Genomic DNA, 25,183 nt, shown 5'->3' with positions numbered 1-25,183 from the left:
GACCAGTAATAACCTCTGGTACATCAGAGGCCAACTATATACCTATTTGTTTTGCGTCGGAAGTACGGAAGTAACATCGTGTTAGCTGTGTAAATCATTGATGGAAGGATGTGTATGATCAGTAATAAAATTTGTACGTAACCCAAAGGTAATACTAATTAACATAGACATTTTATTGTTGGTTTATTATGTGTTTTAGTATTAACGTGTGCCAAGAAAGTAGCTGACACAATAACTTACTTACTTTATATTAATTGTGATGTGACATAGGCGATAGACTGACATAACATATATTAATTACTATTGCATTAATTTGTATATCTGGTTTATAAGCGAGGCTCTGACATAACAAAACACATACTAATTAGCATGTCATAAGATATGTAGTGTACTACTGAGGAATTCTTACATCAACAATAAAATATATTAAGTGTTGACCTGAAGTACATTAATTACTACAATTAGTTTTTTTTTTGTTCTAATGTTGTTTTTAGCTCTGTTATTAATTAATGAAAAATAAAGAAAGTGATTGTATATTGGTAAGTGATTTACAGCGAGTATTTATGTAGATCCGTCGTTTGATTCTAGGATTTGATTTTATAATAATGTAATGTACTAGAAAAAAAGTAATTGTAAAATATCGATAAAGTGACAATGATTTTTCAAACGGCAAGAGAATAAAGAGCTAAAGTTTTTTTTTATAAAATGTAACGCCATATATAGATATGGGTCTGGATGGGGTTGACATGATGGAGAATTCAATGATCGCCAAATAATATAATGAATATGAGAAAAATGAGCCCCAAAAAATAAGGGATAGAGAATAATAGGGTTCAAAAGTATAAAGAATAACTGTGGAAAATAAAAGAATTAGGTAATTCAAAACTGAATACAGAAATGAAGGATATACAGAACATTTGTCAGCTCAGTAGTCAGTGCTTCGATACTGACATGATACTGATATGATGTACACCATATTTGTCCAAAATTCCCCGTTGATAAACTAAGAAATTATTTTAAAAAAGCTAAAAGAACCAGCGCCCTCAGTCAAGGTTGACCTTAGATGTATTTGGCTGTTCTTTTCATTTAGATGTATTTGGCTGTTCTTTTCATTTAGATGTATTTGGCTGTTCTTTTCATTTAGATGTATTTGGCTGTTCTTTTTAGGTTCCTTTTGGTCATATAGTTTCTAACTATTCTGCGTTTTTATACACCCTAGCTGCTTGAGCGTTCCCGGTGAAGGTAAAACCCAGAAAAGCAATTCAGACGTACAGAGTTTATAAAGTGCTATATTTGCATCCATAGCAGGTTCTTGACGCAGCTGCATTTCATGAACTTTCATCATGTAAGGCTCTGTATTTCATTCCAAACATTGTATTTAGAGTTGAATCATTCGAAAATTATCTGATGTAACTACTGAAGTATTCGTTCGCTAATTTTATAACACATATATTGTTTTTTTCAAGTCTTGTAAATGTGCATTCTTTAATACATTATAGTCTTTTAAACGTCAGACGGCAACACTTTAGAATACACAGCTACTTTAGTACAATCAGTCTTGAAATGCATTTAGTAAGATGCATATAAACTGTATATCTGAAAAGAATGATATAACCTGTTAACCAGTTAAATTGTGGCATATAGACTGTACATTTGTAAAACTGTATATAAAATGTACATCAGTTGAGATGCATATAGACTGTACATCTGTAAAACTGTATATAAACTGTATTTCAGTTAAGTGGGATATATAAACTGTACATCTGTTTATCCGGCAATCACCAGCTATTGCACCAATAGCATGTTCACAAAGAACTATTTGCTTTATTTGTACGTGTACAAATAAAGTCTAATGTTACTCAGCTTCCATGTTGAGCAAACGGTAATATGAATATTTCTTTTTGAATAACAGTTCATTTTGGGGTTCTCTTCGCGGTCCGCGTTTAAACTATGTCGATTTCTTTGAAAATCAGAGACAACTATTTGGATTTAAACAACTAAACCTTAGAGTGCCGGGTGTAAATTGCAGGATGAAAGCAATTAATATGCTATTTGTAGGAAATATAAAATCAATTTGTACTCGCTACGAAATATGAGAAAAGCTCGGCGAGCCTCGCATTTCGTCTTGTTCCTAAAGTTCATACAAATAGAATTTAAATATTTACCAACAATATGTACATATATTGTATATAAAACTGTATAAAAAATGTACTTCAGTTGAGATGCACACAAAACTATAGATGTATATAAGTTGTATATCTGACAAGATGTATATAAACAGTTCATATATTTTTTACAAATGTACAGTTTACATGCATCGTTACAGATGTACATATTATATACATCTCAGTAATAGATAAACAGATAGTTTTATATGCATCTTTACAAATGTGCAGTATATATGCATCTTTGCAAATAAAAAGTTTTTATTCATCTCCACAAATTTACAGTACATATACATTAATCAAAAGTACAGTTTACATGCATCTGAATAAAGGTACATCAATATTGCTTGTACTAAAGTAAGTGTATAGTAATATATATATATAGTTGCAGTGTCCATCATAAAATTGAATAATAACGTACATGCTCTTGTCCATAAATAGCATGAGTAGATAATTATAATAAATCAAGCCGACGACAGGCTGTTGATAAAAATGTTGACCTACATGTTTAGATTAGATCATATTGGTTTATGGTCGATCATAAAATATTACACATTTATTGCCTAACTTCTTTGACCTTGTAAGGACATTTAAATATGGATGATCTAAGTGTTAATATACTTAATCTGACCACATGGCAACACTTTATCATTATATACAATCTTTTGTTCACCGAAGTAGCTTTTATATAACATTGCCCCTTGGGTCTTATACGGATTATAAGCTGTACAAAGTACGACGACTGTATATAGTATAGAGTTATTTAGAAGTCAGCCGCGGATATTAGACTGCAAGAAGACTGAATTACATTGCAATTATATACAGCCATTATGGCGTGTTTACCCAACAGCAAATATTCTTCGAATCTAAATTATTTATTCTATCATTCCATGAAACAAAATCGTCCTGAATATGAATGAAATATTTGCCACTGATAACCGAATATCCTTTTTTCTATTAAACTAGGATACATTATAAACATAACATGATAATCTAATACTTCTATTAATTCAAATTCAATTCAAAATTTTATTGATGTACAAATCACCGTATTCGGTGATTAGTGGCAAAATCACAAACATTTACAAATGACAAGAAGAAAGAATAGATATAAGAAGATGTGGTCTAATTAATTAAACTTATAATTATATATATCATAACATAGTTTTAAATACTAGGCTACATATTGTTGACCATGATTTAATTGGTGGAGGAAACCAGAGTGCCAGGAGAAAACCACCGACCTTTGCCAGGAAAATTGACAATCTCAACATGAGGGAAAATGATGCCTATATACAACGATAGTTTATTACCGTCAAAAGAATAAGCATTGACAAGATAATTGTTATGCATGTTTATAGAGGACGTGTTTTTCAACAAAAAAATCAACATTCCCATGGAAACCAACTGTGCCCCTCTTCTGAGGGTTTGGACGGGGTCATTCAATTCTGTATTCCTTAATTTATTTTAGCCATGTTTCTCTATTCTTTATAAATTTATCCTGGTATTCTCTATTCTTAATACTTTTTGGCCTATTTTTCTCTAGTCTATATATTTTTGGCCCTGTATTCTGTTCGTTTTGTCCATTATTCTCTATTATGTAAACCCTATCCAGATCCTCTCTTCTTACGACGGGTGCCACATGTGGAGCAGGATCTGCTTACCCTTCCGGAGCACCTGAGATCACCCCCAGTTTTTGGTGGGGTTCGTGTTGCTTAGTCTTTAGTTTTCTATGTTGTGTCTTTTGTACTATTATTTGTCTGCTTGTCTTTTTATTTTTAGCCATGGCGTTGTCAGTTTATTTTCAATCTATGAGTTTGACTGTCCCTCTGGTATCTTTCGTCCCTCTTTTACAGACTTAGTTCCTGTATTCATATTCGGCAGATTTCATACAAGACCGTTTTAGGAAATAAAAAGAAGCTAGCATTATCCCTTAACTGCACGTTCCGCTATATAGATGATGTCCTCTCACTAAATAATTCAAAGTTCCATGACTATGTTGAACGCATCTATCCCATCGAACTTATAATGGATACAACAGATACAGTTAATTCTGCATCATATCTAGACTATCATCTAAAAAATAACAATAAGGGTTGGTTGAGAATAAAACTTTACGACAAAATAGATGATATCAGCTTCCCAAGTGTAAAATTGCCAATTTGACAACATTCCACCAAAGACCGAATGACATAGAAGTTAACAACTAAAGGTCACCGTACGGCCTTCAACGATGAGCAAAACCCATACAGCATAGTCAGATATATAAAAGACCCCGAAATGACAAATGTAAAACAATTCAAACGAGAAAACTAACGGCCTGATTTATGTACAAAACAATGAACAAAATACAAATATGATATACAGCAACAAACGACAACCATTGAATTACAGGCTCCTGACTTGGGACAGGCACATACAGAATGTGGCGGGGTTAAACATGTTTGAAGGCGCTAACCCTCCATATAACCTGGGACAGTGGTGTAACTGCAAAACACAAGAACAAACTACAAAACAATAAACCAAAATTAAATATGAAAAACAGCAATAAACGGCAACCACTCAGTTACAGGCTCCAGACTGAGGACAGGCAAATATAGAATGTGGCGGTGTTTGACATGTGTGCGGGGGCCCAAACTCCCAAACCTTGGACAATGGTGTAACAGCACAAAATATGAATAATCTATAAAAATCAATTGAAAAGGGCTTAACGGTGACCTATAGTTAATTTCAGTGTCATTTGTTCATTTGTGGAGAGTTGTCTCATTGGCAATCATGCCACATCTTCTTATTTATATATTAACTTTTCAGATCAATACAAAGCAAAAGAACAAGTAACAAAAACTCAGACCGGACGTGTCAGGGTATTTATACACCCCCTCAACAAAAAAGGCACTAAGTACAGATTTGAGAGTACTCGCAGTTACTAGCAGCTAGTTCAAATACAAAATCTAAGACTAAAAAATATCAATCAGCACACATCCAACATCCAATAGATTTAGCGTAAAGACGTCATTAACAATTAGAGAAAAACATGACCTTGTGCATTGCCAAATTACAGGTATACCGACAAATTGTAGAACCGCCGTGAATGTGCAGTGTGCATATGTTTGTAACAATAATATTTAGTTTGGTTATAATTTACTGATAACAAAATCAACATTTATAGTAATAAAACAATATTCAAAGATCTAATTACATTGTTGAATTGGTAACCTTTTAGAATAAGTGTATTTAAAGAATTGATAGATTTTAATAAACTTTCAAATGTGGACAGAGCGTTTTTGCTGTTTTTGAGCCCTTTGGTCGGATATTTTCAGAGAGTCCTTACCACAAAGCAGACAAAAAGTGTTTCCGTTATCTTTAATAAGTACAATTTATAGACTGAGACAACAAAAAATTAAAAATTATATGATTTTATTACATCTTAAGTCCTGGACAGAAAAAGTTGTAATTTTTTGAAAAACGCCTATCAAGTGCTATCCCGTTAGAAATACGTTTTCTACAGGAACAGCCAAACTTGTAAACCAAATCTTAATTTGTATCTATGGAAGAAATTAGTAAAAAATTTAAGTGATTTGTGGTAACGAAATCCCTGACTTAATAATTTACCAGTAATACATAGATTACGTTCATTGAAATCCAAAACGCCACTACAGACACGGGCATAGAGAACGAGTTGTGATATATAAACACATTAACATGGTGCCTAAGGAACATCACCATCCAAAAAAAGAAAAATTAACAAATAGGGAAAGAAAAATCGTCCCTTTTGTCGTAAATCTTTGTGTTATTTCCCATGTAAAACTGAAATATCTTAATTTAGGAAAGGACAGTTATTACCGTTTACATTTGGTTTATATTTAAAGTAAGTTCCTTTGTGTAATCTCCGGCAGTATATTTAGAAAACTCTTGATTATTTAACGAAAAGAATATCATCAAGATAACGATAAGCGTTGTTGAATTTATCAATTAAATTTAGACGGGTCTTTACTGAATTGGACATAACTGTGATTCATAACAGTACAAGAACAAGTACAAGTCTGATATTAAAGGGGCGCAATTGGTTCCCATAGAAATACCTACAACCTGTCGATAAACTTTATTGCCGAAACGTATACTTAAATGTTGTCAAGGAGAAAATAAACAGCTTCAATCATCTCATCATACCTTCAGTAAGTATATATCTAGCAAATTTACCTTTCTCGTTATAGAAGAAGGCTTTAAATGAGTTGCAGCAAATATATTTGCAGTCAGATTTTTCAAACGACTATTTGATTTAATAAGAAATCATTTGCTTGATAAGATTGTGTGAAAGTGTAGTGTAAAGAGTTGAAAAGTCAAAACTGTCAACAGAATCAAAAGGACCATAAAAAAAACGTAATTTATCTAAAACATCCATAACAGTACAAGAACAAGTACAAGTCTGATATTAAAGGGGCGCAATTGGTTCCCATAGAAATACCTACAACCTGTCGATAAACTTTATTGCCGAAACGTATACTTAAATGTTGTCAAGGAGAAAATAAACAGCTTCAATCATCTCATCATACCTTCAGTAAGTATATATCTAGCAAATTTACCTTTCTCGTTATAGAAGAAGGCTTTAAATGAGTTGCAGCAAATATATTTGCAGTCAGATTTTTCAAACGACTATTTGATTTAATAAGAAATCATTTGCTTGATAAGATTGTGTGAAAGTGTAGTGTAAAGAGTTGAAAAGTCAAAACTGTCAACAGAATCAAAAGGACCATAAAAAAAACGTAATTTATCTAAAACATCCAAAAGATTTTTTTACATTCCAAAAATAGTTAATTCCACTGTTTTCATATATTTTATTACAAACGTTAATGATAAGTTCTTTGATAGTTGTTAAGGAACAAGTTAAAAGCACTGAAAGATATTCCAGAGCTTGCATTTCCTATCATGATTTCCTTGATAGAGGGTTGGTGCTTACAAGGAAAGTATAATATATTAATTTATTCAAATCAATATTGTTAAAACTAAAACATAAACAAATAACTCTGCCCCCACCCTTTTGAAAATTCTGTTGAAAATCCAAGGACCAGCTCTAGCAATGTTGAACACCAAGTAATAGTTACGGCAAATGTGACCTTATTTTCAAGAGTCAATTTTTAGATATGTAACGTAAACAGCAGGATTGAAGATACACAAGTTAGTGTCCATCCTGTTAGTTACTTGACTGTGCTGGTTCTTTATTGTGTTTTTTACGTTTACGGTATATGGTCTACATATAGGCAAACGGATATGTTTGTGTGCATGTAAAACTGGTTAAACCCACCCACATTCCGTGACTCCAGAAATTATCTTGCCTATATTTGTTGTTCGTTGTAGTATGTCTTTGAACGGTTGTTGTTTGTTGGTGTGATCTGGTTTACTGTCTAATATTTCTGCTGATTCCTATTACCCCTTATGCATTATAATAGGAGAGAAAGCATGTTGACATATGTGATAAACTGGAATCCGCTTGTATTACGCTACACTCAAACAAAGTGTAGTAGTCAGTCGAGAACTAGCTTATATATGTGAATGTCAAGAGTAAAGTAAGAAAGGTGAAAGACAGCTGTCAGGTAGTTTCTATACGCATGAAGGCGACGTAAGAAAGCATAAGACCATATACCGTAAACGTAAAAAACACAATAAAGAACCAGCACAGTCAAGTAACTAACAGGTTTATACAGCCCCGTCTTTGACAGTCATTCCCCCATTTCAAATAACTGTTAGTGTAAAAATTTCTGGATGCGCAATCTCCTTTTGAAAATTCTGTTGAAAGATCAGGACTTCTTCTGACAGTGTTGAACACCTAGTATAGTTAGAGTTAATTACCTAAATTTGACAACATTAACATTTCTTTCATATTTTCTAATACAGCTGGAGTAGACTGACTTTTTATCAGAAAATACATTGTTTTAGGCATAACCACTCCCCTTTAATTCAAACTTGACTAAATCCCGGTACTACTGCAGTCAAATATAAGTCCACCGTTCCTAGTCAGTACTCATTTTGCAGTATATTATCAGAAACAATAACGGCGTAATTGGGTACTTCAATGTTGGTTTCATATGGTACTATAGACATGCATATTGTTTCAGGATTTTAATTTTTACCGTTAGCTATAAACTTCTTGTCATGAAAAATCAGTGAATAAATAGAAATAATATGGCAGTTATACAAATGTTCAGACATATCTCCGTTGTTTGCTTTTCGTTCAATCAATATGTAATAATCCGTAAAATAAACTTTAGGTTATAAATGGCGAATATTGTTTGATTAAGTCTCGGTCATTATGTTGTTACATAGTTATTACATAAACAAATAAAAATGTGTCAGCTAGGGGTAATTGGGTCATAGGTATACCCGTGGTCAAAAGGGCGGTGATCGAGAACTATGCATAAAGAATCAAGTCCAACATTTTGTTGTCAATTAAATATATTTTTAACAGCTGATTGTTTTCCAAAATGTGTTAATGCCACGTTTCCTACACACATAAGAACTCTTTCGGTGGTGTGTTGGCGTCCTGTTTCAAGTTTTCCGCCCTCAATCACGACCGTCCCACTTTGAAGTACCTATTTGATCCTCTGATTACTTTAATCTCGCCTAAAAATGCATGAAATGTTGGCCACTGACCGTTGAGTAAACAACACTCAATCAATTTCTATAGGGATAGACATTTTTACGAACTAGGCAACCGACTTCAGAGAGTTGTTGCCATTATGGGAGTATAATGTGTACAAAGCTTGGCGGGACTCTCTTTACGGAAGGCATTGGTTGTAACGTCCCTATGCATTCCTACCGGAATGTATTCCTGGCTTTCTAAATAATACATTAAGCTAACTGTTTGTGTCATACATGTGCATATCTATGTAATCAGTATCTTCCATAGATTTGATTTTCAACAGTTAAAATGGTGAAATATAATTCATTTTATTATGTGTATCCATGGCAACATTCTGCATTTATTTACAATAAAATATTACAAAAGGGGCATGAAAATGTCACATATTCCCCAAAAATTTGGTTCAAACTAGAATTTCAATGTCTTTGAGTGATACCTTTTCTGAAACTGTTGACATTAATCTACAAATGATTAAATAAAAATTGGGTGTCTTTCGCCTAATTATTTTCGTAAAATTGAATTCGCAAAGTTCGTGCTAATAACATTACAATAATTTCTGGACTAATGTCTGGTATGGATATGAAAATACTGCAGCTATACAGAACACAGCGCATAATACATACATTACTCACTCTTGATTTTCATGTAAACCCACTTTAACGGGTATATTAATCTTCAGCTATTCAAAAATGAATTTTATTGCACACTAGCTTTCATGTTTGAAAAATCAACCAGAGCCAAAATGCGAAACTACACACTTCACTGTGGAGTGTAACCTCATACGTTCCGAACGCCCAAACATACGCCCTTTTTAACATGGGTTGAACTGCTAGTGGGAAAAGTTCGGATGACCATATTATTATATCACAGTCTATCCTTGGGGTATATATGTTATATATATATAAACAAGTCTAAATTGAAAACAACGTTCAAACCTATGATTCCGTTGGATAAAAACCGCAATTTTTATACGTGTGCATCCAAAACAAATTTCTTGGTAGAGGGGTCTAAATACAGCACAAACAACATTTTCCAAAAGACCAAAAACGTGAAAAAGTATATTTAAACAAAACGCATTTGACTATAACAGGTCGAACAACGGATGTTCTTAAACCCTGCTGACTGTCGTTGGCGATTGCCAAATATATATATATATATATAGGTTTAAGAACATCAGTTGTTCGACCTGCTAGTCAAATGCGTTTTGTTAAAATATACTTTTTCACTCATTTTGGTCTTTTGGAAAATGTTGTTTGTGCTGTATTTAGACCCCTCTACCAAGAAATTTGTTTTGCATGCACACGTATAAAAATTGCGGTTTTTATCCAACGCAATTATAGGTTTGAACGTTGTTTTCAATTTAGACTTGTTTATATTTTTGCGTTTGGGCTTGTATTATATTTGCCTTCGGGTTTATATGATCCGTTCATCCTATTTTGACTCTTGCAAAATTCAAGAGTCTATCCTAAATTGAGGTAAATTATATAGCCTTCCAAATACCGTGTCGATTCCTAACATCACTGAAGATACATTAATTGTCGAAATCCGGATATGGTGTACAAATTTTTGCACCTCATGTTTGCGGTATACCATCTTTTCCGCAAGTTTATTGTTTTCTGTTTGGTAATAATTTAATAATAAGATATGTTTTGTTACATCTTGTGATCCGTTTATTTGGCAATCGCCAATGGCAGTCAGCAGGGTTTAAGAACATCAGTTGTTCGACCTGCTAGTCAAATGCGTTTTGTTAAAATATACTTTTTCACTCATTTTGGTCTTTTGGAAAATGTTGTTTGTGCTGTATTTAGACCCCTCTACCAAGAAATTTGTTTTGCATGCGCACGTATAAAAATTGCGGTTTTTATCCAACGCAATTATAGGTTTGAACGTTATTTCAATTTAGACTGTTTGTGTAGTATTGTCAATTTTGATGATCCAATACCTATTAAGTTTACTGGTTGGTAGATTCTTATAGACTCTATATATATAAACGCCTAAAAAGTGTACACAACAACACCAATAACAAAAAAAGGAACTATAAATGTAATTATTTATAAATATTTCGGATAACAGATATCCTTCATCAGTAAATATGATTGTGATGTTGAATGAATCATATATCAGTCTACTTAAATTAAACTATAACAATCTTGAAATTTATACAATAAAAAAGTCAAACCGAACATCAGGTAAGACGCTTGCACAATTCTAAATATGTGTTAAACACGACATAGGTTATATGACTAATTACAGCAGAGAGTTCAAATATATGCTTTAAATAAAAATAATAATGTGCGATATGAACTAGCACAATTCTAAAGCTTTAACGGTGACGACAGTTATGATGTTACAAGAACGATTGCGTCAATAAGAATTTCAAATAAACAGCACTGAACGATCTAAATTTGTAAATATTTCAAATTTGACAACGGTAGAGTAGTTACAACAGAGTCTGCGTGTTTAAACATCGTAAACAAACGGCCGTTAAAATATGATAATAAATTTTGACTAAGGTTAACTAGTTGAACGTGGCTTGGCACTTTTACATCCCTCAAAAAATTAAGCAATTTAAATTGGTATATTCAACAGATTTTAGAGATGAGTAAAGTAAAGAAATAGAAACAGAGACTGTAATAATAAGTAATATAACCCAAATGTGAAGCACTGCATGGAGTCGAACTACATCTTTTCATTTATCCCATTTGGTGCCAAAGTTGTTAATTTTCTTATCCAAAATCTTTCCCGAGTGAGTCTATCCTCCCTAGACCAAGCAGAGTTGTGGTCAATGATTGTAATGGTCAGTCGATTGAGATCTGCCTTAGTGTGGCCAGGGGATCTCAAATGTCGACTGAGAGGGAGGTCTGGCTTGAATTGGTAGTCGCTACGATGACCGTTCATTCGTTTGTGAAACGGCTGTTCTGACTCGCCCACATACTGTTTACCACATTTACACTGTAGGAGATACACAACATTTGTAGTCTTGCAATTAACATTGCAAAGTATGGTGTATTCTGTACCAGTGGAGTGACTGTTAAAAGTCCGGGTAACCAGTATTTGTTTGCAAGTCAGACATCGTTTGTTTCCGCAACCCTTGCAAGAGCCCACAGACGAAGAGCCTGCTTGAGAGGATAAATCAGCTCTCACCAGCAAGTCTTTAAGGCTTTTGGGCCTACGGAAAGCCAGTACAGGTGGCTCGGGAAAGATCTTGGATAGTTTAGGATGTTTTTCGATTTCTTTCCAATTTTCGCGGATTAGGTGAGATAAGTTGTCAAATTTTGGATGGTAAGTCAACACAAAAGGCACCCTCCTGTTGACCTTTTTGACTTTATATTGTAAAAGTTCATCTCGGCTGATGTTGTTAGCACGAGAAAAACCTTTATCAATGTCTTTTCTTTTGTAGCCCCGATGTTTTAGGCGATTGGAGATTTCTTTGTATTATTTTATAAATGTTTGTCTTTTAAGTCATTTTTTAAGCCATGGTGCTGTTTGTTATTCGTCGATTTTCAGTATTTGATTGGTCTGTTATTCTTTTATTTATTCTTTGATTGGTCTGTTATTCATCAATTTACATTTTTTGATTGGTCTGTTATTCATCAATTTACAGTACTTGATTGGTCTGTTATTCGTCGATTTACAGTATTTGATTGGTCTGTTTTTCGTCGATTTAAAGTATTAGATTGGTATGTTATTCTTCGATTTACAGTATTTGATTTGTCTGTTATTCATCGATTTACAGTATTTAATTGGTCTGTTATTCTTTTATTTAGTGTTTGATTGGTCTGTTATTCGTCGATTTACAGTATTTGATTGGTCTGTTATTCGTCGATTTACAGTATTTGATTGGTCTGTTATTCGTCGATTTACAGTATTTGATTGGTCTGTTATTCTTCGATTTACAGTATTTAATTGGTCTGTTATTCTTTTATTTAGTGTTTGATTGGTCTGTTATTCATCAATTTACATTTTTTGATTGGTCTGTTATTAATCAATTTTCAGTATTTGATTGGTCTGTTATTCGTCGATTTACAGTATTTGATTGGTCTGTTATTCTTTTATTTAGTGTTTGATTGGTCTGTTATTCATCAATTTACATTTTTTGATTGGTCTGTTATTCGTCGATTTACAGTACTTGATTGGTCTGTTATTCGTCGATTTACAGTATTTAATTGGTTTGTTATTCATTTATTTAGTGTTTGATTGGTCTGTTATTCATCAATTTACATTTTTTGATTGGTCTGTTATTAATCAATTTACAGTACTTGATTGGTCTGTTATTCGTCGATTTACAGTATTTGATTGGTCTGTTAATCTTTTATTTAGTGTTTGATTGGTCTGTTATTCATCAATTTACATTTTTTGATTGGTCTGTTATTCATCGATTTACAGTATTTGATTGGTCTGTTATTCTTCGATTCACAGTATTTGATTGGTCTGTTATTCTTCGATTCACAGTATTTGATTGGTCTGTTATTCTCCGATTCAAAGTATTTAATTGGTCTGTTATTCTCCGATTTACAGTATTTGATTGGTCTGTTATTATCCGATTCAAAGTATTTAATTGGTCTGTTATTCTTCGATTCACAGTATTTGATTGGTCTGTTATTCTCCGATTCAAAGTATTTCATTGGTCTGTTATTCGTCGATTTATAGTATTTGATTGGTCTTTCGTATCTTCTACTGATCGGTATTGTTGATTGGGAAACCCCCCTTTATTTAAATTAGCTGAGCTATGTTTTTAATTTTTTGTATGAAAAGTTGGATCTGATAACTGCATCCGCTCTCTTTTTGTAACTTACTGCCATGAAAGACACATTATTTTCCTAATAGACCCAGGCAGGGTCACATATTGTTGTAGTTCTTTCCAAACTCCTTTTTAAAACCCAATCATGTATAACAAATGGCACCAGAATGATGTACGTCATAAAATTTGTTTGCCATCTAATTGTCATTCAATTTATCAGAGGTCAGAGTTCTCACTCTTATTAATATAAAAAAAGAATATGCCATCATTGTGGGGGGTAACTATTATATATATAGCTTTGCTTAATTGATCCAAGTGCTATAGAATTTGAATGATATGTAATAATATATATGGATATTTATTAATGTTATCAAAAAAACATAAAAATCTAAAAAATAAATAAAAATTCAAATAAATCATATAACTCCTGAAACTATAAATATTTGCACCATAAACTTCATATGACTGACTATTATGGACGGTGTATCACCACTTTTGCTTTAATGCTCTAAGAAATTTGAAAGACTCTATCTTCTTTATATATTATCTACACAGTAAAGTACATCATTGACAGTTGCTCCTCTGATTAGCGATCACAATTGTTTTCTATCTTTGTAGTTGACTTACAGATCAGGTGTTTTACTGAGCCTTGGGGAACCAATCAAGACAGTTCTTAAGTTTTACTGAGTCTGGTGAAATATTCGTGCAAGCCTGAAGGTCTGATGTTTAACTGAGCCTTGTGAATCAATCAATACAGATCTGATGTTAAATAAAGCCTTGTGGACCAATCATGACAGATCATTTTACGCTTGAAACATCAATATATATAAGTATATTGTGTCAAATGTAGAATTACAATTTTATTTGCGAAAATGTATTCCATTAATGTCTCGAAAAGGATAACGAAAATTCGTCTGTCCTCACACAACCTATGTATTGAAACTGGTCGTTTTTATGGAATAAGTAAAAATAGTAGGATGTGTATTATGTGTGATATAAATGTCGTAGAGGATGAATTTCATTTTATTTTACAATGTACAAATTATAGTGATATACGTAAGAAGTTTATCAAGAAATATTAATGGACTAGACCTTCAACTTATAAATTAGTACAATTACTTTCTGTTGAAAACACTAAGGAACTTTGTAATCTTGGAAAGTACTTACTCTATGCATTTAAGTGCAGAAACAATATTTAAGACATATTTATATTATATGTAGTCTGAATCTTACAAACTGTATAATATGTGACTGATATTTCTGACGTTTATATACGTGTTTGTTAACGCATATACAACTTGTAAATTGAATATTTATGCATACTATACTGATGAACTGTATTGTTCAAAGTAATAAAGAATTGAATCAATAGAGACGGGTGTGATGGTTAATAGAGCCTGGTGAATCAATCTAGACCGATATGACGGTTAATTGAGCCCGGTGAACAATCAAGACCGATATGATGGTTAATTGAGCCCGGTGAATCAATCAAGATCGATATGATGGTTAATTGAGCCCGGTGAATCAATCAAGACCGATCTGATGATTAAGTGACTTAAAACGAGCCTGGTGATTCAATCAATACGGATCTGATGGTTGATTGAGCCAGGTGAATCAATCAAGCCAGAATTTGTGGTTAATAGCCCGGAATCAATCTAGACAGATATGATGGTTACTAGAGCCCGGTGAATCAATCAAGACAGACTTGATGGTTAATTGGGCTTGGTGAATCAATCAAGACAGATATGATTGTTACTAGGACCCGGTGAATCAATCAACTATGATGATTAAGTGACGTAAAGTTGGCCTGGCGATTCAATCAAGACAGATCTGATTGATAATTGAACTTGGTGAATCAATCAAGACAGATTTGATGGTTAATTTGGCCCGGTGAATCAATCAAGACATATCTGATGTTTAAGTGAGCGCCGTGAATTAATCAAGACAAATTTGATGTTTAAGTGAACCCGGTGAATCAATCAAGATAGATCTGATGTTTAACTGAACTATGTAAATCGATCATTTTCAGGTTTGAATTATTTATTATTTTTGTTGAAAATTTGTCACAATCTATACGGCCAGTAGAAACACATAAATCTATCAATCTATACGGCCATGCGAGAAACAGAAAATCTGTCACTCTATATGGCCATTAGAGACACTTTCATTCTTATATAGAGCTTATAGTAACACATTGAACTGTGTTTTCTCTGTGACTTATAATCAGATGACCAACTTCAATGTGTACTGAATCTGCTTTATAGCCCTAACTAATAGAGAACTTATGTATTAAAGTCTATTTCCTTATGGCGTAGATCGGGTCTCCAACATGGATGACATCTTCTATGTCATTGGCAAGATGGATTCCAAATAATGGTTTACTTGGAGGATAAGGTTCAAAGGCTCTGTACCTGAAAATAAAAAAAAAAACGCATTTTATTGAGATGTTACGTTACTTGCTTGGAGAAGTTTGGTACTCAGAGACATATTACACATGTCGAAAAACAACTATGATTCCAAACAAAAACATAAATTTTTGATCGACCATTATTTATCATCCTGAAAGGTGTGTTTGAAACAGATAGAGGGTATCCGAACTTTGATTTAAGTTTTCCACCTTCATTTTTTAGGTTTTTTTTTTAGAATCCCCAACAATTCAATCGTGTCTTCTAATATGATGATGTTGTCATTGAATGAATATTTTATTGCAGAAGCAAACATAATTGCCTTATTACTTAAAGAATTGTTTTTTTTGTGGAAAGATTCTTTACTGTTAAGCTTTATTTAATACATCTCAGAAAATGTGTTTCACTTTCCATACCTATGCTTGACCTGAACACTAGCAAAAACCATAGAAGAAATGTAGACTTGTTCTAAATTGCTCATTCTTTTTACCACATTCATTGAAGACGTATTTACATGTTGTGTCTTCATACGGGTTGAGGTTTTACTTGATCTATATTCAACGTATTATAAGAAAATCAGAGTTAGTAGATGTGCAGACGTTGCGTGTGATACATATTTTTAAGCAAAAGCATTGCATTTGTTGGTAGCAGTACTGTGCTTTTTTTCTTCACGATATATGGTCTAGACAAGCAAAGTAGGGATTTGTGTATACGTAAATTTGTTTTAACCTCCAACAAATTGTGTGCCTTTTCCAAGTCAGGCTATCTGGATGATGGTGTCTTTGTTTGTATATAGATATAAGAAGATGTGGTCTGAGTGCCAATGAGACAACTCTCCATCCAAGTCAAAATTTATAAAAGTAAACCATTATAGGTCGACCTGTATGTCGATTATTACAGAGAGGTCGGTTGGGGTGTTCGTGATTCATGAGATCAGATACTTTGGCGATATCTGTATATATGTATTATCTTTCAAAATAAAGTAATTTATATTCCTAAAAATTGGCACGACTGTTTTTTATCAGGCTAATCCACAACATCGAAATACATAACAGCGGAAGGGAAATAACTCAATTTCCTAACTTGGCAATTCTCACGTTTGCAAGGTCTTTAACGGTTCTTCGTCTTTGGACTTTTCTCCTTTGAATGGATCAACTGTCGTCAGAATGCATCTGCAATAATTTAAAGAGGAAAAAAAATAGTATCATATATAAGCATGAAAATTAAACCCAACAGTGTTAGAATTAGATTGTTTGCTGACAAATTGTTGTCCCTCAACGGGATTTGAACTCGCACCTTTGATACACTGCAGCACCAATCGCTTAGCCTCATCAGTCATGTCCAGCGCTCTAGACCACTGGACCACATCCTATATATATATAATTCGTCTCAAATTAAGCCAAATAATGTTAGATCTTCCCTCAGAAGGAATCGAACATTTGCTTCTATGAAATCGTGGCAACACCGCCTGCACCGTCGTGTCCAGCGCACTAGACCACTCGACCACCTAGGCTACATAAAAAATAGCTTTCGGTGGTCGATGTAATGCCTTTCCTCGTCGGCCTTATCTAAGGTTGTAACACATTACATGATGTATAGTGACAAGTAGATGATGTACCTATATATATATATGCTAAAAGAGAAATGAAACGAAAGTAACACAAACATTACAAAGAAAGAAATATTTAAATTAAAACTACAAAGGACAAATTGCAAGAAAAAATCCGACCAAACTAATACAAATATATAGAAATGCCTACCTTGTACATGCATCTATATTTCTGAATTTAGCATTTCTTATCTTTATAACGTCCCAGTTGTCCTGAAACAAATATGGTACAACATCAAGAATACTAGTAATCAATTCCGCGTAACAATAACTGCAGGTAACAATAAAATTACCTGCAATTTCCGTATGAAATCGGTTCGCTGTCCGGAAATACAATTCGGCAATTTAATAGTCTCGGAATTAACATTATTTTTTTCTTATTGTTATACTTTTTGCGGGTAATCGTAGCCAGTGCCAATAAATATATATGTGTTATGTTTACTATTATTTAGTTTCTATTTTCACTTTTTAACAAATTGAATAACAAGTACAGAAGGTAAAGGTAAAATATGAAAATCTTGGATATATAAATGAAAAGTTATCTAAATGTATACTACTTCGGGGTTTTTACACGACATGGTCTACCCATGAGGGTCTCGCACGTTCAGTCAGTAAATACACAAATTGCATGTTATTATCCCTATGTCTGTAACATACCATAGATAAGAGGTGTTTGATTTGTTAAGATTGTCAGATGCGAAACAGAGCAAAAAATATTTCTCACTCAAAATATTGTGCGCATAATGATATTTCCCTAATTTGAATTTCTCTAAGGTCTAGGAAACATACATTTTTACCATACAAATCTTGATATACTCCGGAAATTAATACAATAACTGATTTCTTCTGAAAAGTTAAGTCACAAACAATGACAGAAACTCTACCTGAAATATGTCGTCTAATACTCTTATATCGGTGGCTGCAGCTCAGAGTAAATTTTATTCAGGAACGTCATAAAAAATACAATACATTATTTTCTGCATATCTGTGTTTTAAAGTCACATCTTCCATCTTCACATCTTTTAATTCTTATTTTCTTCATTAAACACCGAATACTGCATTACGAATTAAAATTTGATATTGCTATAAATAGTATATTCTGATTACCTCGTCATATGGTGGACATCCTTTAACGATGATGTTAGACCTGAAGTTAAGACACGTGACTGGTTCGGCAAGACGATTATTAAGTTCATCGAGACCCGACTGAGACAACATCATGTAAGCACAATAGTCAGAAAATGCCAACTGAAATAAAAAAAATTTATATCAGTTTGAATTACAGGAGACAGTTCATATCGGCTTAAATCAATGAGAAAAAAATTGGTAGTATACCAGGCGATCTATATAAGCTAAAACTCAAGAGATAGTTTATATAAATTTAAATTGCAAGGAAAATTTGTATCAACTTAAATTTCAGAAAAAGTGAAAATAAGCTGAAATTAAATGGAAACGGTATATCAACAGATTTTATTTTAGCTTAAAATACAGAGAAAATAAACATTAACTGAAACTGAGAAATATCAACTAATTTAAAGCGAAAACTTGTATCAACTGAAATTAAGAGAACATTTTATTTTACGTCAACTAAAAGTAAAAGGCGGTTGGCCTTGATAGGGAATAATGGTATTTTTCAACCTTTTTTACAGTTTGTTCTAGTGCTGTGCTGTAACACCATTGCCCCAGGGCAAGGTGTTGGTTGAGCGCTCACGGGGATTTAACCACATCGTGTATCACCGTGTCTGTCCCAAGTCAGGAGCTTGAAATTCGATGGTTGTCATTAGTTGCTGTTTGTGACATCTGTTAATCGCTTAATGTATGTTTCTTTTAAATTATTCGGGCTGTTTTTTGTTTTTTGTTGTTGTTTGAATTGTTTCACATTTTGTCATGGAGGTGCCTTTTATATAAAAAATAAGGCGATGTGGTATAATTGCCAATGAGACAACTGAACTATCCACCAAAGTTCAAATGAAGTGGATGTAAGCAATAAAAAGCAACCGTACGGCCTTCGAAAATGAGAAAAACCCATACCGTATGGTCGGCTATAAAAGGCATAGTTCACTATATGGACGGTATGGGTTTTGCTCATTTTCGAAACCTGCCACGGTAAGGTGACCTGTAACTGCTTACATATACGTAATTCGGACTTTGTTGGAATGTTGTCTCATTGGCGATCACATCGCATATCTTATTTTAAACACGACAATAGAAAGCAATGTCTAAGATTAATCGTTTATTGTCCAATTAAAGGATCACGATAGACATGAACATACATAAACATCTGTAATTGTTTTCACTGTACTGGCGTAATGCAATGTCTGTATAAGAATAATACATGTATGTGTAACATTCTCGTAAACAATAATCGGTTCCTACAATAATGACATATTAATTCTGTCGTTTAAAAAAATCAAAATGTGTGTTTTAAGTTACAGTTAATCTGAAAAATAAGTTTTTAAGTAAAATTTATATAAAGCATTCAGAGTTAAATTAAATTACTATGAGTTGTAGTGATTTTGTTAAAATATTTGAAATTGTTAGAAATATTATAAAAGCTTTAAATTAATACTTGAGAATTTCTGAATTTAACCCATGCTTGATAGGTGCATCCATTAAGCTGTGTGGGATGTATAAATACGCAGACATGTCCGATTGGAATGGGCAACTTATAACCGATGTCTGCTCTCCGCACGTTGAAGAACACTTGCATTCTTGCAACAGCTTTTTGCAGGTATATAGATGACCTGTTGAAAGACAACAAATCTATCCTTATTTAACATTAACTTATTTTCAAGTGGCAGTCCCAATTCCCCGCCCTTCATCCATGCAGGTCAGGGGCGGATCCAGCCATTTTTAAAAGGGGGGTTTCCAACCCAGGATAAAAGGGAGGGGTTCCAACTATATGTCCCCATTCAAATACATTGATCGTCAAAAAAGGGGGTCCAACCCACGGACCCCCTGCATCCGCCACTGCAGGTAAACATACCTTACAGAATCCACATATTAACGTTATTACTAACTGGACCACGTTCACACTATGTATGAAATATTTGCCACTGAACGTTTACCAAACAACAATCAATTATTCAATTCAATTTAATCTAAAGTTTTCGTCTCTTTGGAGTTGTCATAATTATAAAGAGAACTTGTATAGTCATACCGTGCCCGTTTTACGAAGAAGTTTTCAATTTGTTAGAATCTCATGCAAACTAAGTTATGTGTTCCTTCAAACGACATTTAACGGGTTTCAAACAGTATCACAAGTCGAGATTTGGGATTTGGGACTGTCTTAAAATTTTGAATTTAGTAATAGCTCCCACGGCTGTTAGGACGGAGAGAGGATTAAAACCACCCATCCTTTATAGAAATCCTTTCGATTTTGACTAATATATGACCATATATCCTCACTCAATGTCCTAGCTTTACTTAATTACAGATGGTTTCTTCTGCACACAGTAAATGTCGTTAAAGAATAAGAATTGCATGCATGCATTTTACCATTTAATGTAAATTTTCTTTTAAGTTTCTGAGATTTCTAAGACAATATTACAAACTGGAACGTCGAGATAGTTCAAGTGCTTTGTCGGGACGTAAATAATGCTTATTTTTACACATGAATCTACTCAGGTTTTACATTATACATAAACACATATTGTAGTGAAATAATTACCAGATCCCCCTGTTTGGCATCATGGCTCCAGAGCTTTTGAGCATTAACAGAATCACGTTTCTCCATATCACTCGGTGAGTAGTGAAGACACATCTTTCTACCAAGGTATTTACTGATCCACGCGGCAGCCTCACTTCCACAATCAAGAGAATCTATAATATCCATCTTGACCCTGTAGAAGGATACAGACGGACACTTCTAATGATGTACAGTCAAGAATATGAAGATTGTTTTGAGTGAACTCTGCACGTGGATATATTTTTCTAAACTCTTTAAATTAAAATAATTTAAAATTTCTCATATCTCTTAAACTATAAATTACAGAATCTTTTCAATATTTATAATGATTTTGATTTGGGTAACTCTACATAGATTTTCGTTTTCAGAGACAATATGGAAGCTAGATGCCAATAATCCTAAGAGAAAACGAGCAATTCTTTCCGCACTCCTATTGCAATCTACGCAAACTATGTAACGTCGATTAGGCTTTTCTGGCTATTCTTGACGTTAAGTAAAACAATCAGTCGGGCGATGCATGACCTTTGAAAGCTCTTGAAAATAATTTCGCTCATGTGATGTTAACTTTATTTAGGTATTACTACTTACTGGACTTTTTTTACTTTACATTGGTCCTTCTTCGGGTCTTTTGGTAACTTGAGCGTTGTCATTCCTGGTGCATCAAAGTGTATTTCATCTCCATGTAAAGAAATTGATATTAGAGCCATGCGCGGCTCTTGTCTCTGTGTAATCCACTGACCATCTTTTTCTGTTGCAAAAACCCAGTGTCTAGGATAAAACATTGGATAAATAAGCATGACTTTTCCGGAGACCTAATATTTTCAGTCAAAAACAGCACTTTTTTAAAAGCATTTAAGGTCAAGGAACAGTGAATGTGCTATGTCACAGATTTTGCTAAAATTTTGCATACAACCTTGTCTCAAATAACTATAACTGCAAATCGAAAAAAAATAATGCATTTATCTCTTTTAATATCTAAAATTGTTCTGATTGAATTCTTTCAAAATATGTGAACATTTGTATAGAAAGCACATAAAATCGGCGAAAAACCTTCTTAAATTTGTCCTAAAATCATCAAATCTCTAATTTCTAAGACAAAGATTTTTCTTAAAAACTAAATGTTGCTGATATAAAAATTTCCGTTTAAATGATATAAAATAGTCATAAGGGTACCGACTTGGTTTTTTTGCCTTATAACGAATCTGTTACCTAGTTAGTTGTGAAAACGTAAAAAAAAAACATTTTACGGCCTGCAACGCCATGGCTTTACGATTATTTCGACGTTTTATGGTATTTTTTTTCCACATAGAACACCACTTTGAATGATGTATACCGTAAAAATGAAGTCGGCGACCCTATCAAACCTAGCATTAAAATCCATTTATAAGTTTCACAATCAAAGTTCCATAACTCAAACTGACACACGAGAATTTTTTTTCAGTTTTTGTCAATACGCGAAGTGTTTTAATGCCGATCATTAATTCTGTTATCACACGTGGTTTGTGCATTGATCGTATATAAAATTATTGCTTCAAGTTCAAAGAGTCAAAAAGTGAGACGTATAATCCTTGTTGAAAATAAGTTTTGACAAGAATCCGAGAAAATGACGATAACATTCTTGTGAAAGAAATGTTATTGGAAGAAACAAGATATTAACAGTCTGCAATTATAACGCTCACATAGGCCAGTTAGTGGGGGATGCAAGTGGAGCAAACCCTGTGCGTGCTCGAATCGGAATAAAATTTTGGCATATAACACGTAAAAAAATGTTTGCCTTGATCTGCTAGCCGTTAAGAGTTGCGCTCGCACTAAAACAAATCCTGGATCTGTAGTTGTGTTCACATCACTTTCCTTTGGTCTTTGGTCGTTATTGTATCATTCGCAATCATACCACATTTTGTTATTTTTATACTGAGTCTGAACAAATAGTAAACAGAAAACAAAGCTTCATGCTCCTCCTCTATGTAAGGGTTTAAATCTGTTTAAATGGAAGTGACCACCTTGTATCATAGGTACTTGGGGACAAACCAATTTTTTTTTAGCCCTCCCCCTTTTTTCCAAAATTTGTTATTTTTTTTTGTTTTCCATTAATTTCAATTATTTTCGTGTTTTACTGTATAATATGAACATAAATATACTAGAAATAACTTGTATTTGCTATTTACTATCAATTCCAAGTTTACTATCCACAGCGGTCACCGATATATTATATAGAGAGCTCTCTCTATAATTATTTCTAGTATATTTTCATATTATACAGTAAAACACGAAAATAATTGAAATTAATGGAAAACAAAAAAATAACGGATTTTGGAAAAAAGGGGGAGGGCTAAAAAAATTGTCCTGTCCCCAAGTACCTATGCCTTGTATTACGTCACTGTCTGATTGGTAAAACTTGGTTTTTTTTATTATAGAATTTGGTAATGTATCAGGGTTAGACAAGATACATATTCACAAATCTGCTGAAAATAGCAAGAAATTTGGTGCGTATAGAGCGCTTTTCCTAGATTTTCCAACATCGCGAACGCAATAAACCAAAAACTTTAAAGCCGTGCATGTATAAATACCTAGGGTTATATGACCCAGAAGTACCTAAATAGAAAAGTCAAAACGTAATGCGTTATCATCTGGTGTAACTCTGTGCATTTTAACAGGAGTCACGGAGCAGGTGTTAACGGAATGGAACAGGAATTACTGACCTTGGTTTTTGGTTGGATTCGTGTCGCTGAATCTTCAATTCCCTATTTAGTGTTGTGGACTTCTGTTTGAATTTTCATAGTTTTTCTTTCGGTCATAGTGTCATCTGTTTTTTTCTTTTATTTATAGTTTTTAACTGATCCCCGGCTTTGTATGTTCTCATCCTCTTTGTTTAAACTTTATAATTTATATAAAACAGGTCGTTGATTTTCTGTTTTGAAATGTTTCACTCCTGGTATAATATAAGGTATTCTACCGCTAAACGGTATGGTGATTTTGCTCATTGTTGAACATCTTTATTCTTCATTCTTAAAGCTTATTTGTCTCATTTGGCAATCATACCACATACTATATCTCCTTATTTCAATATTACATTGACGATTTGATGTTCAAATCAAATTGGCTTATAATTGGACGAGTGGTTTCTGATATTAATAGTTTAAAAAAAATAATAGTCGACGGAATCATAATGCTAATAAATCAGAATTTTTATTCGAAACCAGAATTCAATGTAACATAGTACACTATAAAGTACTCTATTAGAAATAATTAATCTCAATATAATATAAAAAAAAAAAACAACATTATGTTAACATTCAACTTCAGTATTTAAATTTTATATACAAAAAATAATGATTCCTAACATGCGGCTTATCATCATTTCAAAACACAAACGATAAAGTTTATCCAAATACTTCAAAACGTCATAATCTTAAAAGGCAGTTATGATAAACGTTGCATATGTCACCAAAACGGAGAATGTGTAAGCTATTTACAAACATAACATGAAAACGCATCTTTATTTATGTTTCTTGTATACTATAATGGATGATGATGATACGAAATTAAAGTTTAATTCAGTAGATATAATAATAGTAATCGTCATCGTCGTCCGAGTTAGAATCCGATGAGTAATATCCGTTGCATTTACATTCACTAACAGATTCATACTCAACAACTGTGCTATCGTCGTGGTAGTCGAGAAACCCACCCGGATCACCTCGTATTTCTACATCGTAACTTCGATACCCCCATTTGCTGTGAGGGATCCAATAAATCTTTCTCACTCTAATCAGATTGACTTCACCAAGTATTTCCAACTCTTTGAATATCCATAATCTTCTGTTGTCTGTGGTCAAAAATCTGTCACCAGGGAGGCATTTCACCGAAATCATTGGAAGGTCTTCCACGTCCATTTGACCAGTCATAATCCAATCACGAATGTCTCCGAGCAGGTCACC

General features: G+C 33.3%; 1 protein-coding gene across 1 annotated transcript in view; it reads right to left on the bottom strand.

Moving 5' to 3' along the window:
• Positions 1-13,885: 13,885 nt before the first annotated feature.
• Positions 13,886-25,183, bottom strand: part of LOC127739127 (mitochondrial amidoxime-reducing component 1-like) — a 28,999-nt gene continuing 17,701 nt past the window's right edge. Inside the window, exons 2-7 of the mRNA XM_052250713.1 lie at positions 21,834-22,013; positions 21,228-21,399; positions 18,665-18,805; positions 17,709-17,770; positions 17,046-17,120; positions 13,886-15,954 (exon numbers count right to left, since the gene is read on the bottom strand). Of these exons, the coding sequence (XP_052106673.1) occupies positions 15,840-15,954; positions 17,046-17,120; positions 17,709-17,770; positions 18,665-18,805; positions 21,228-21,399; positions 21,834-22,013 (745 nt within the window). The 3' untranslated portion in view covers positions 13,886-15,839. The remainder of the gene's footprint in view (positions 15,955-17,045; positions 17,121-17,708; positions 17,771-18,664; positions 18,806-21,227; positions 21,400-21,833; positions 22,014-25,183) is intronic.

Source organism: Mytilus californianus, unplaced genomic scaffold (assembly GCF_021869535.1).
Source record: "Mytilus californianus isolate M0D057914Y unplaced genomic scaffold, xbMytCali1.0.p SCAF_4, whole genome shotgun sequence".
Classification (NCBI taxonomy): domain Eukaryota; kingdom Metazoa; phylum Mollusca; class Bivalvia; order Mytilida; family Mytilidae; genus Mytilus; species Mytilus californianus.
This window is presented reverse-complemented; position numbering and strand designations above follow the sequence as displayed.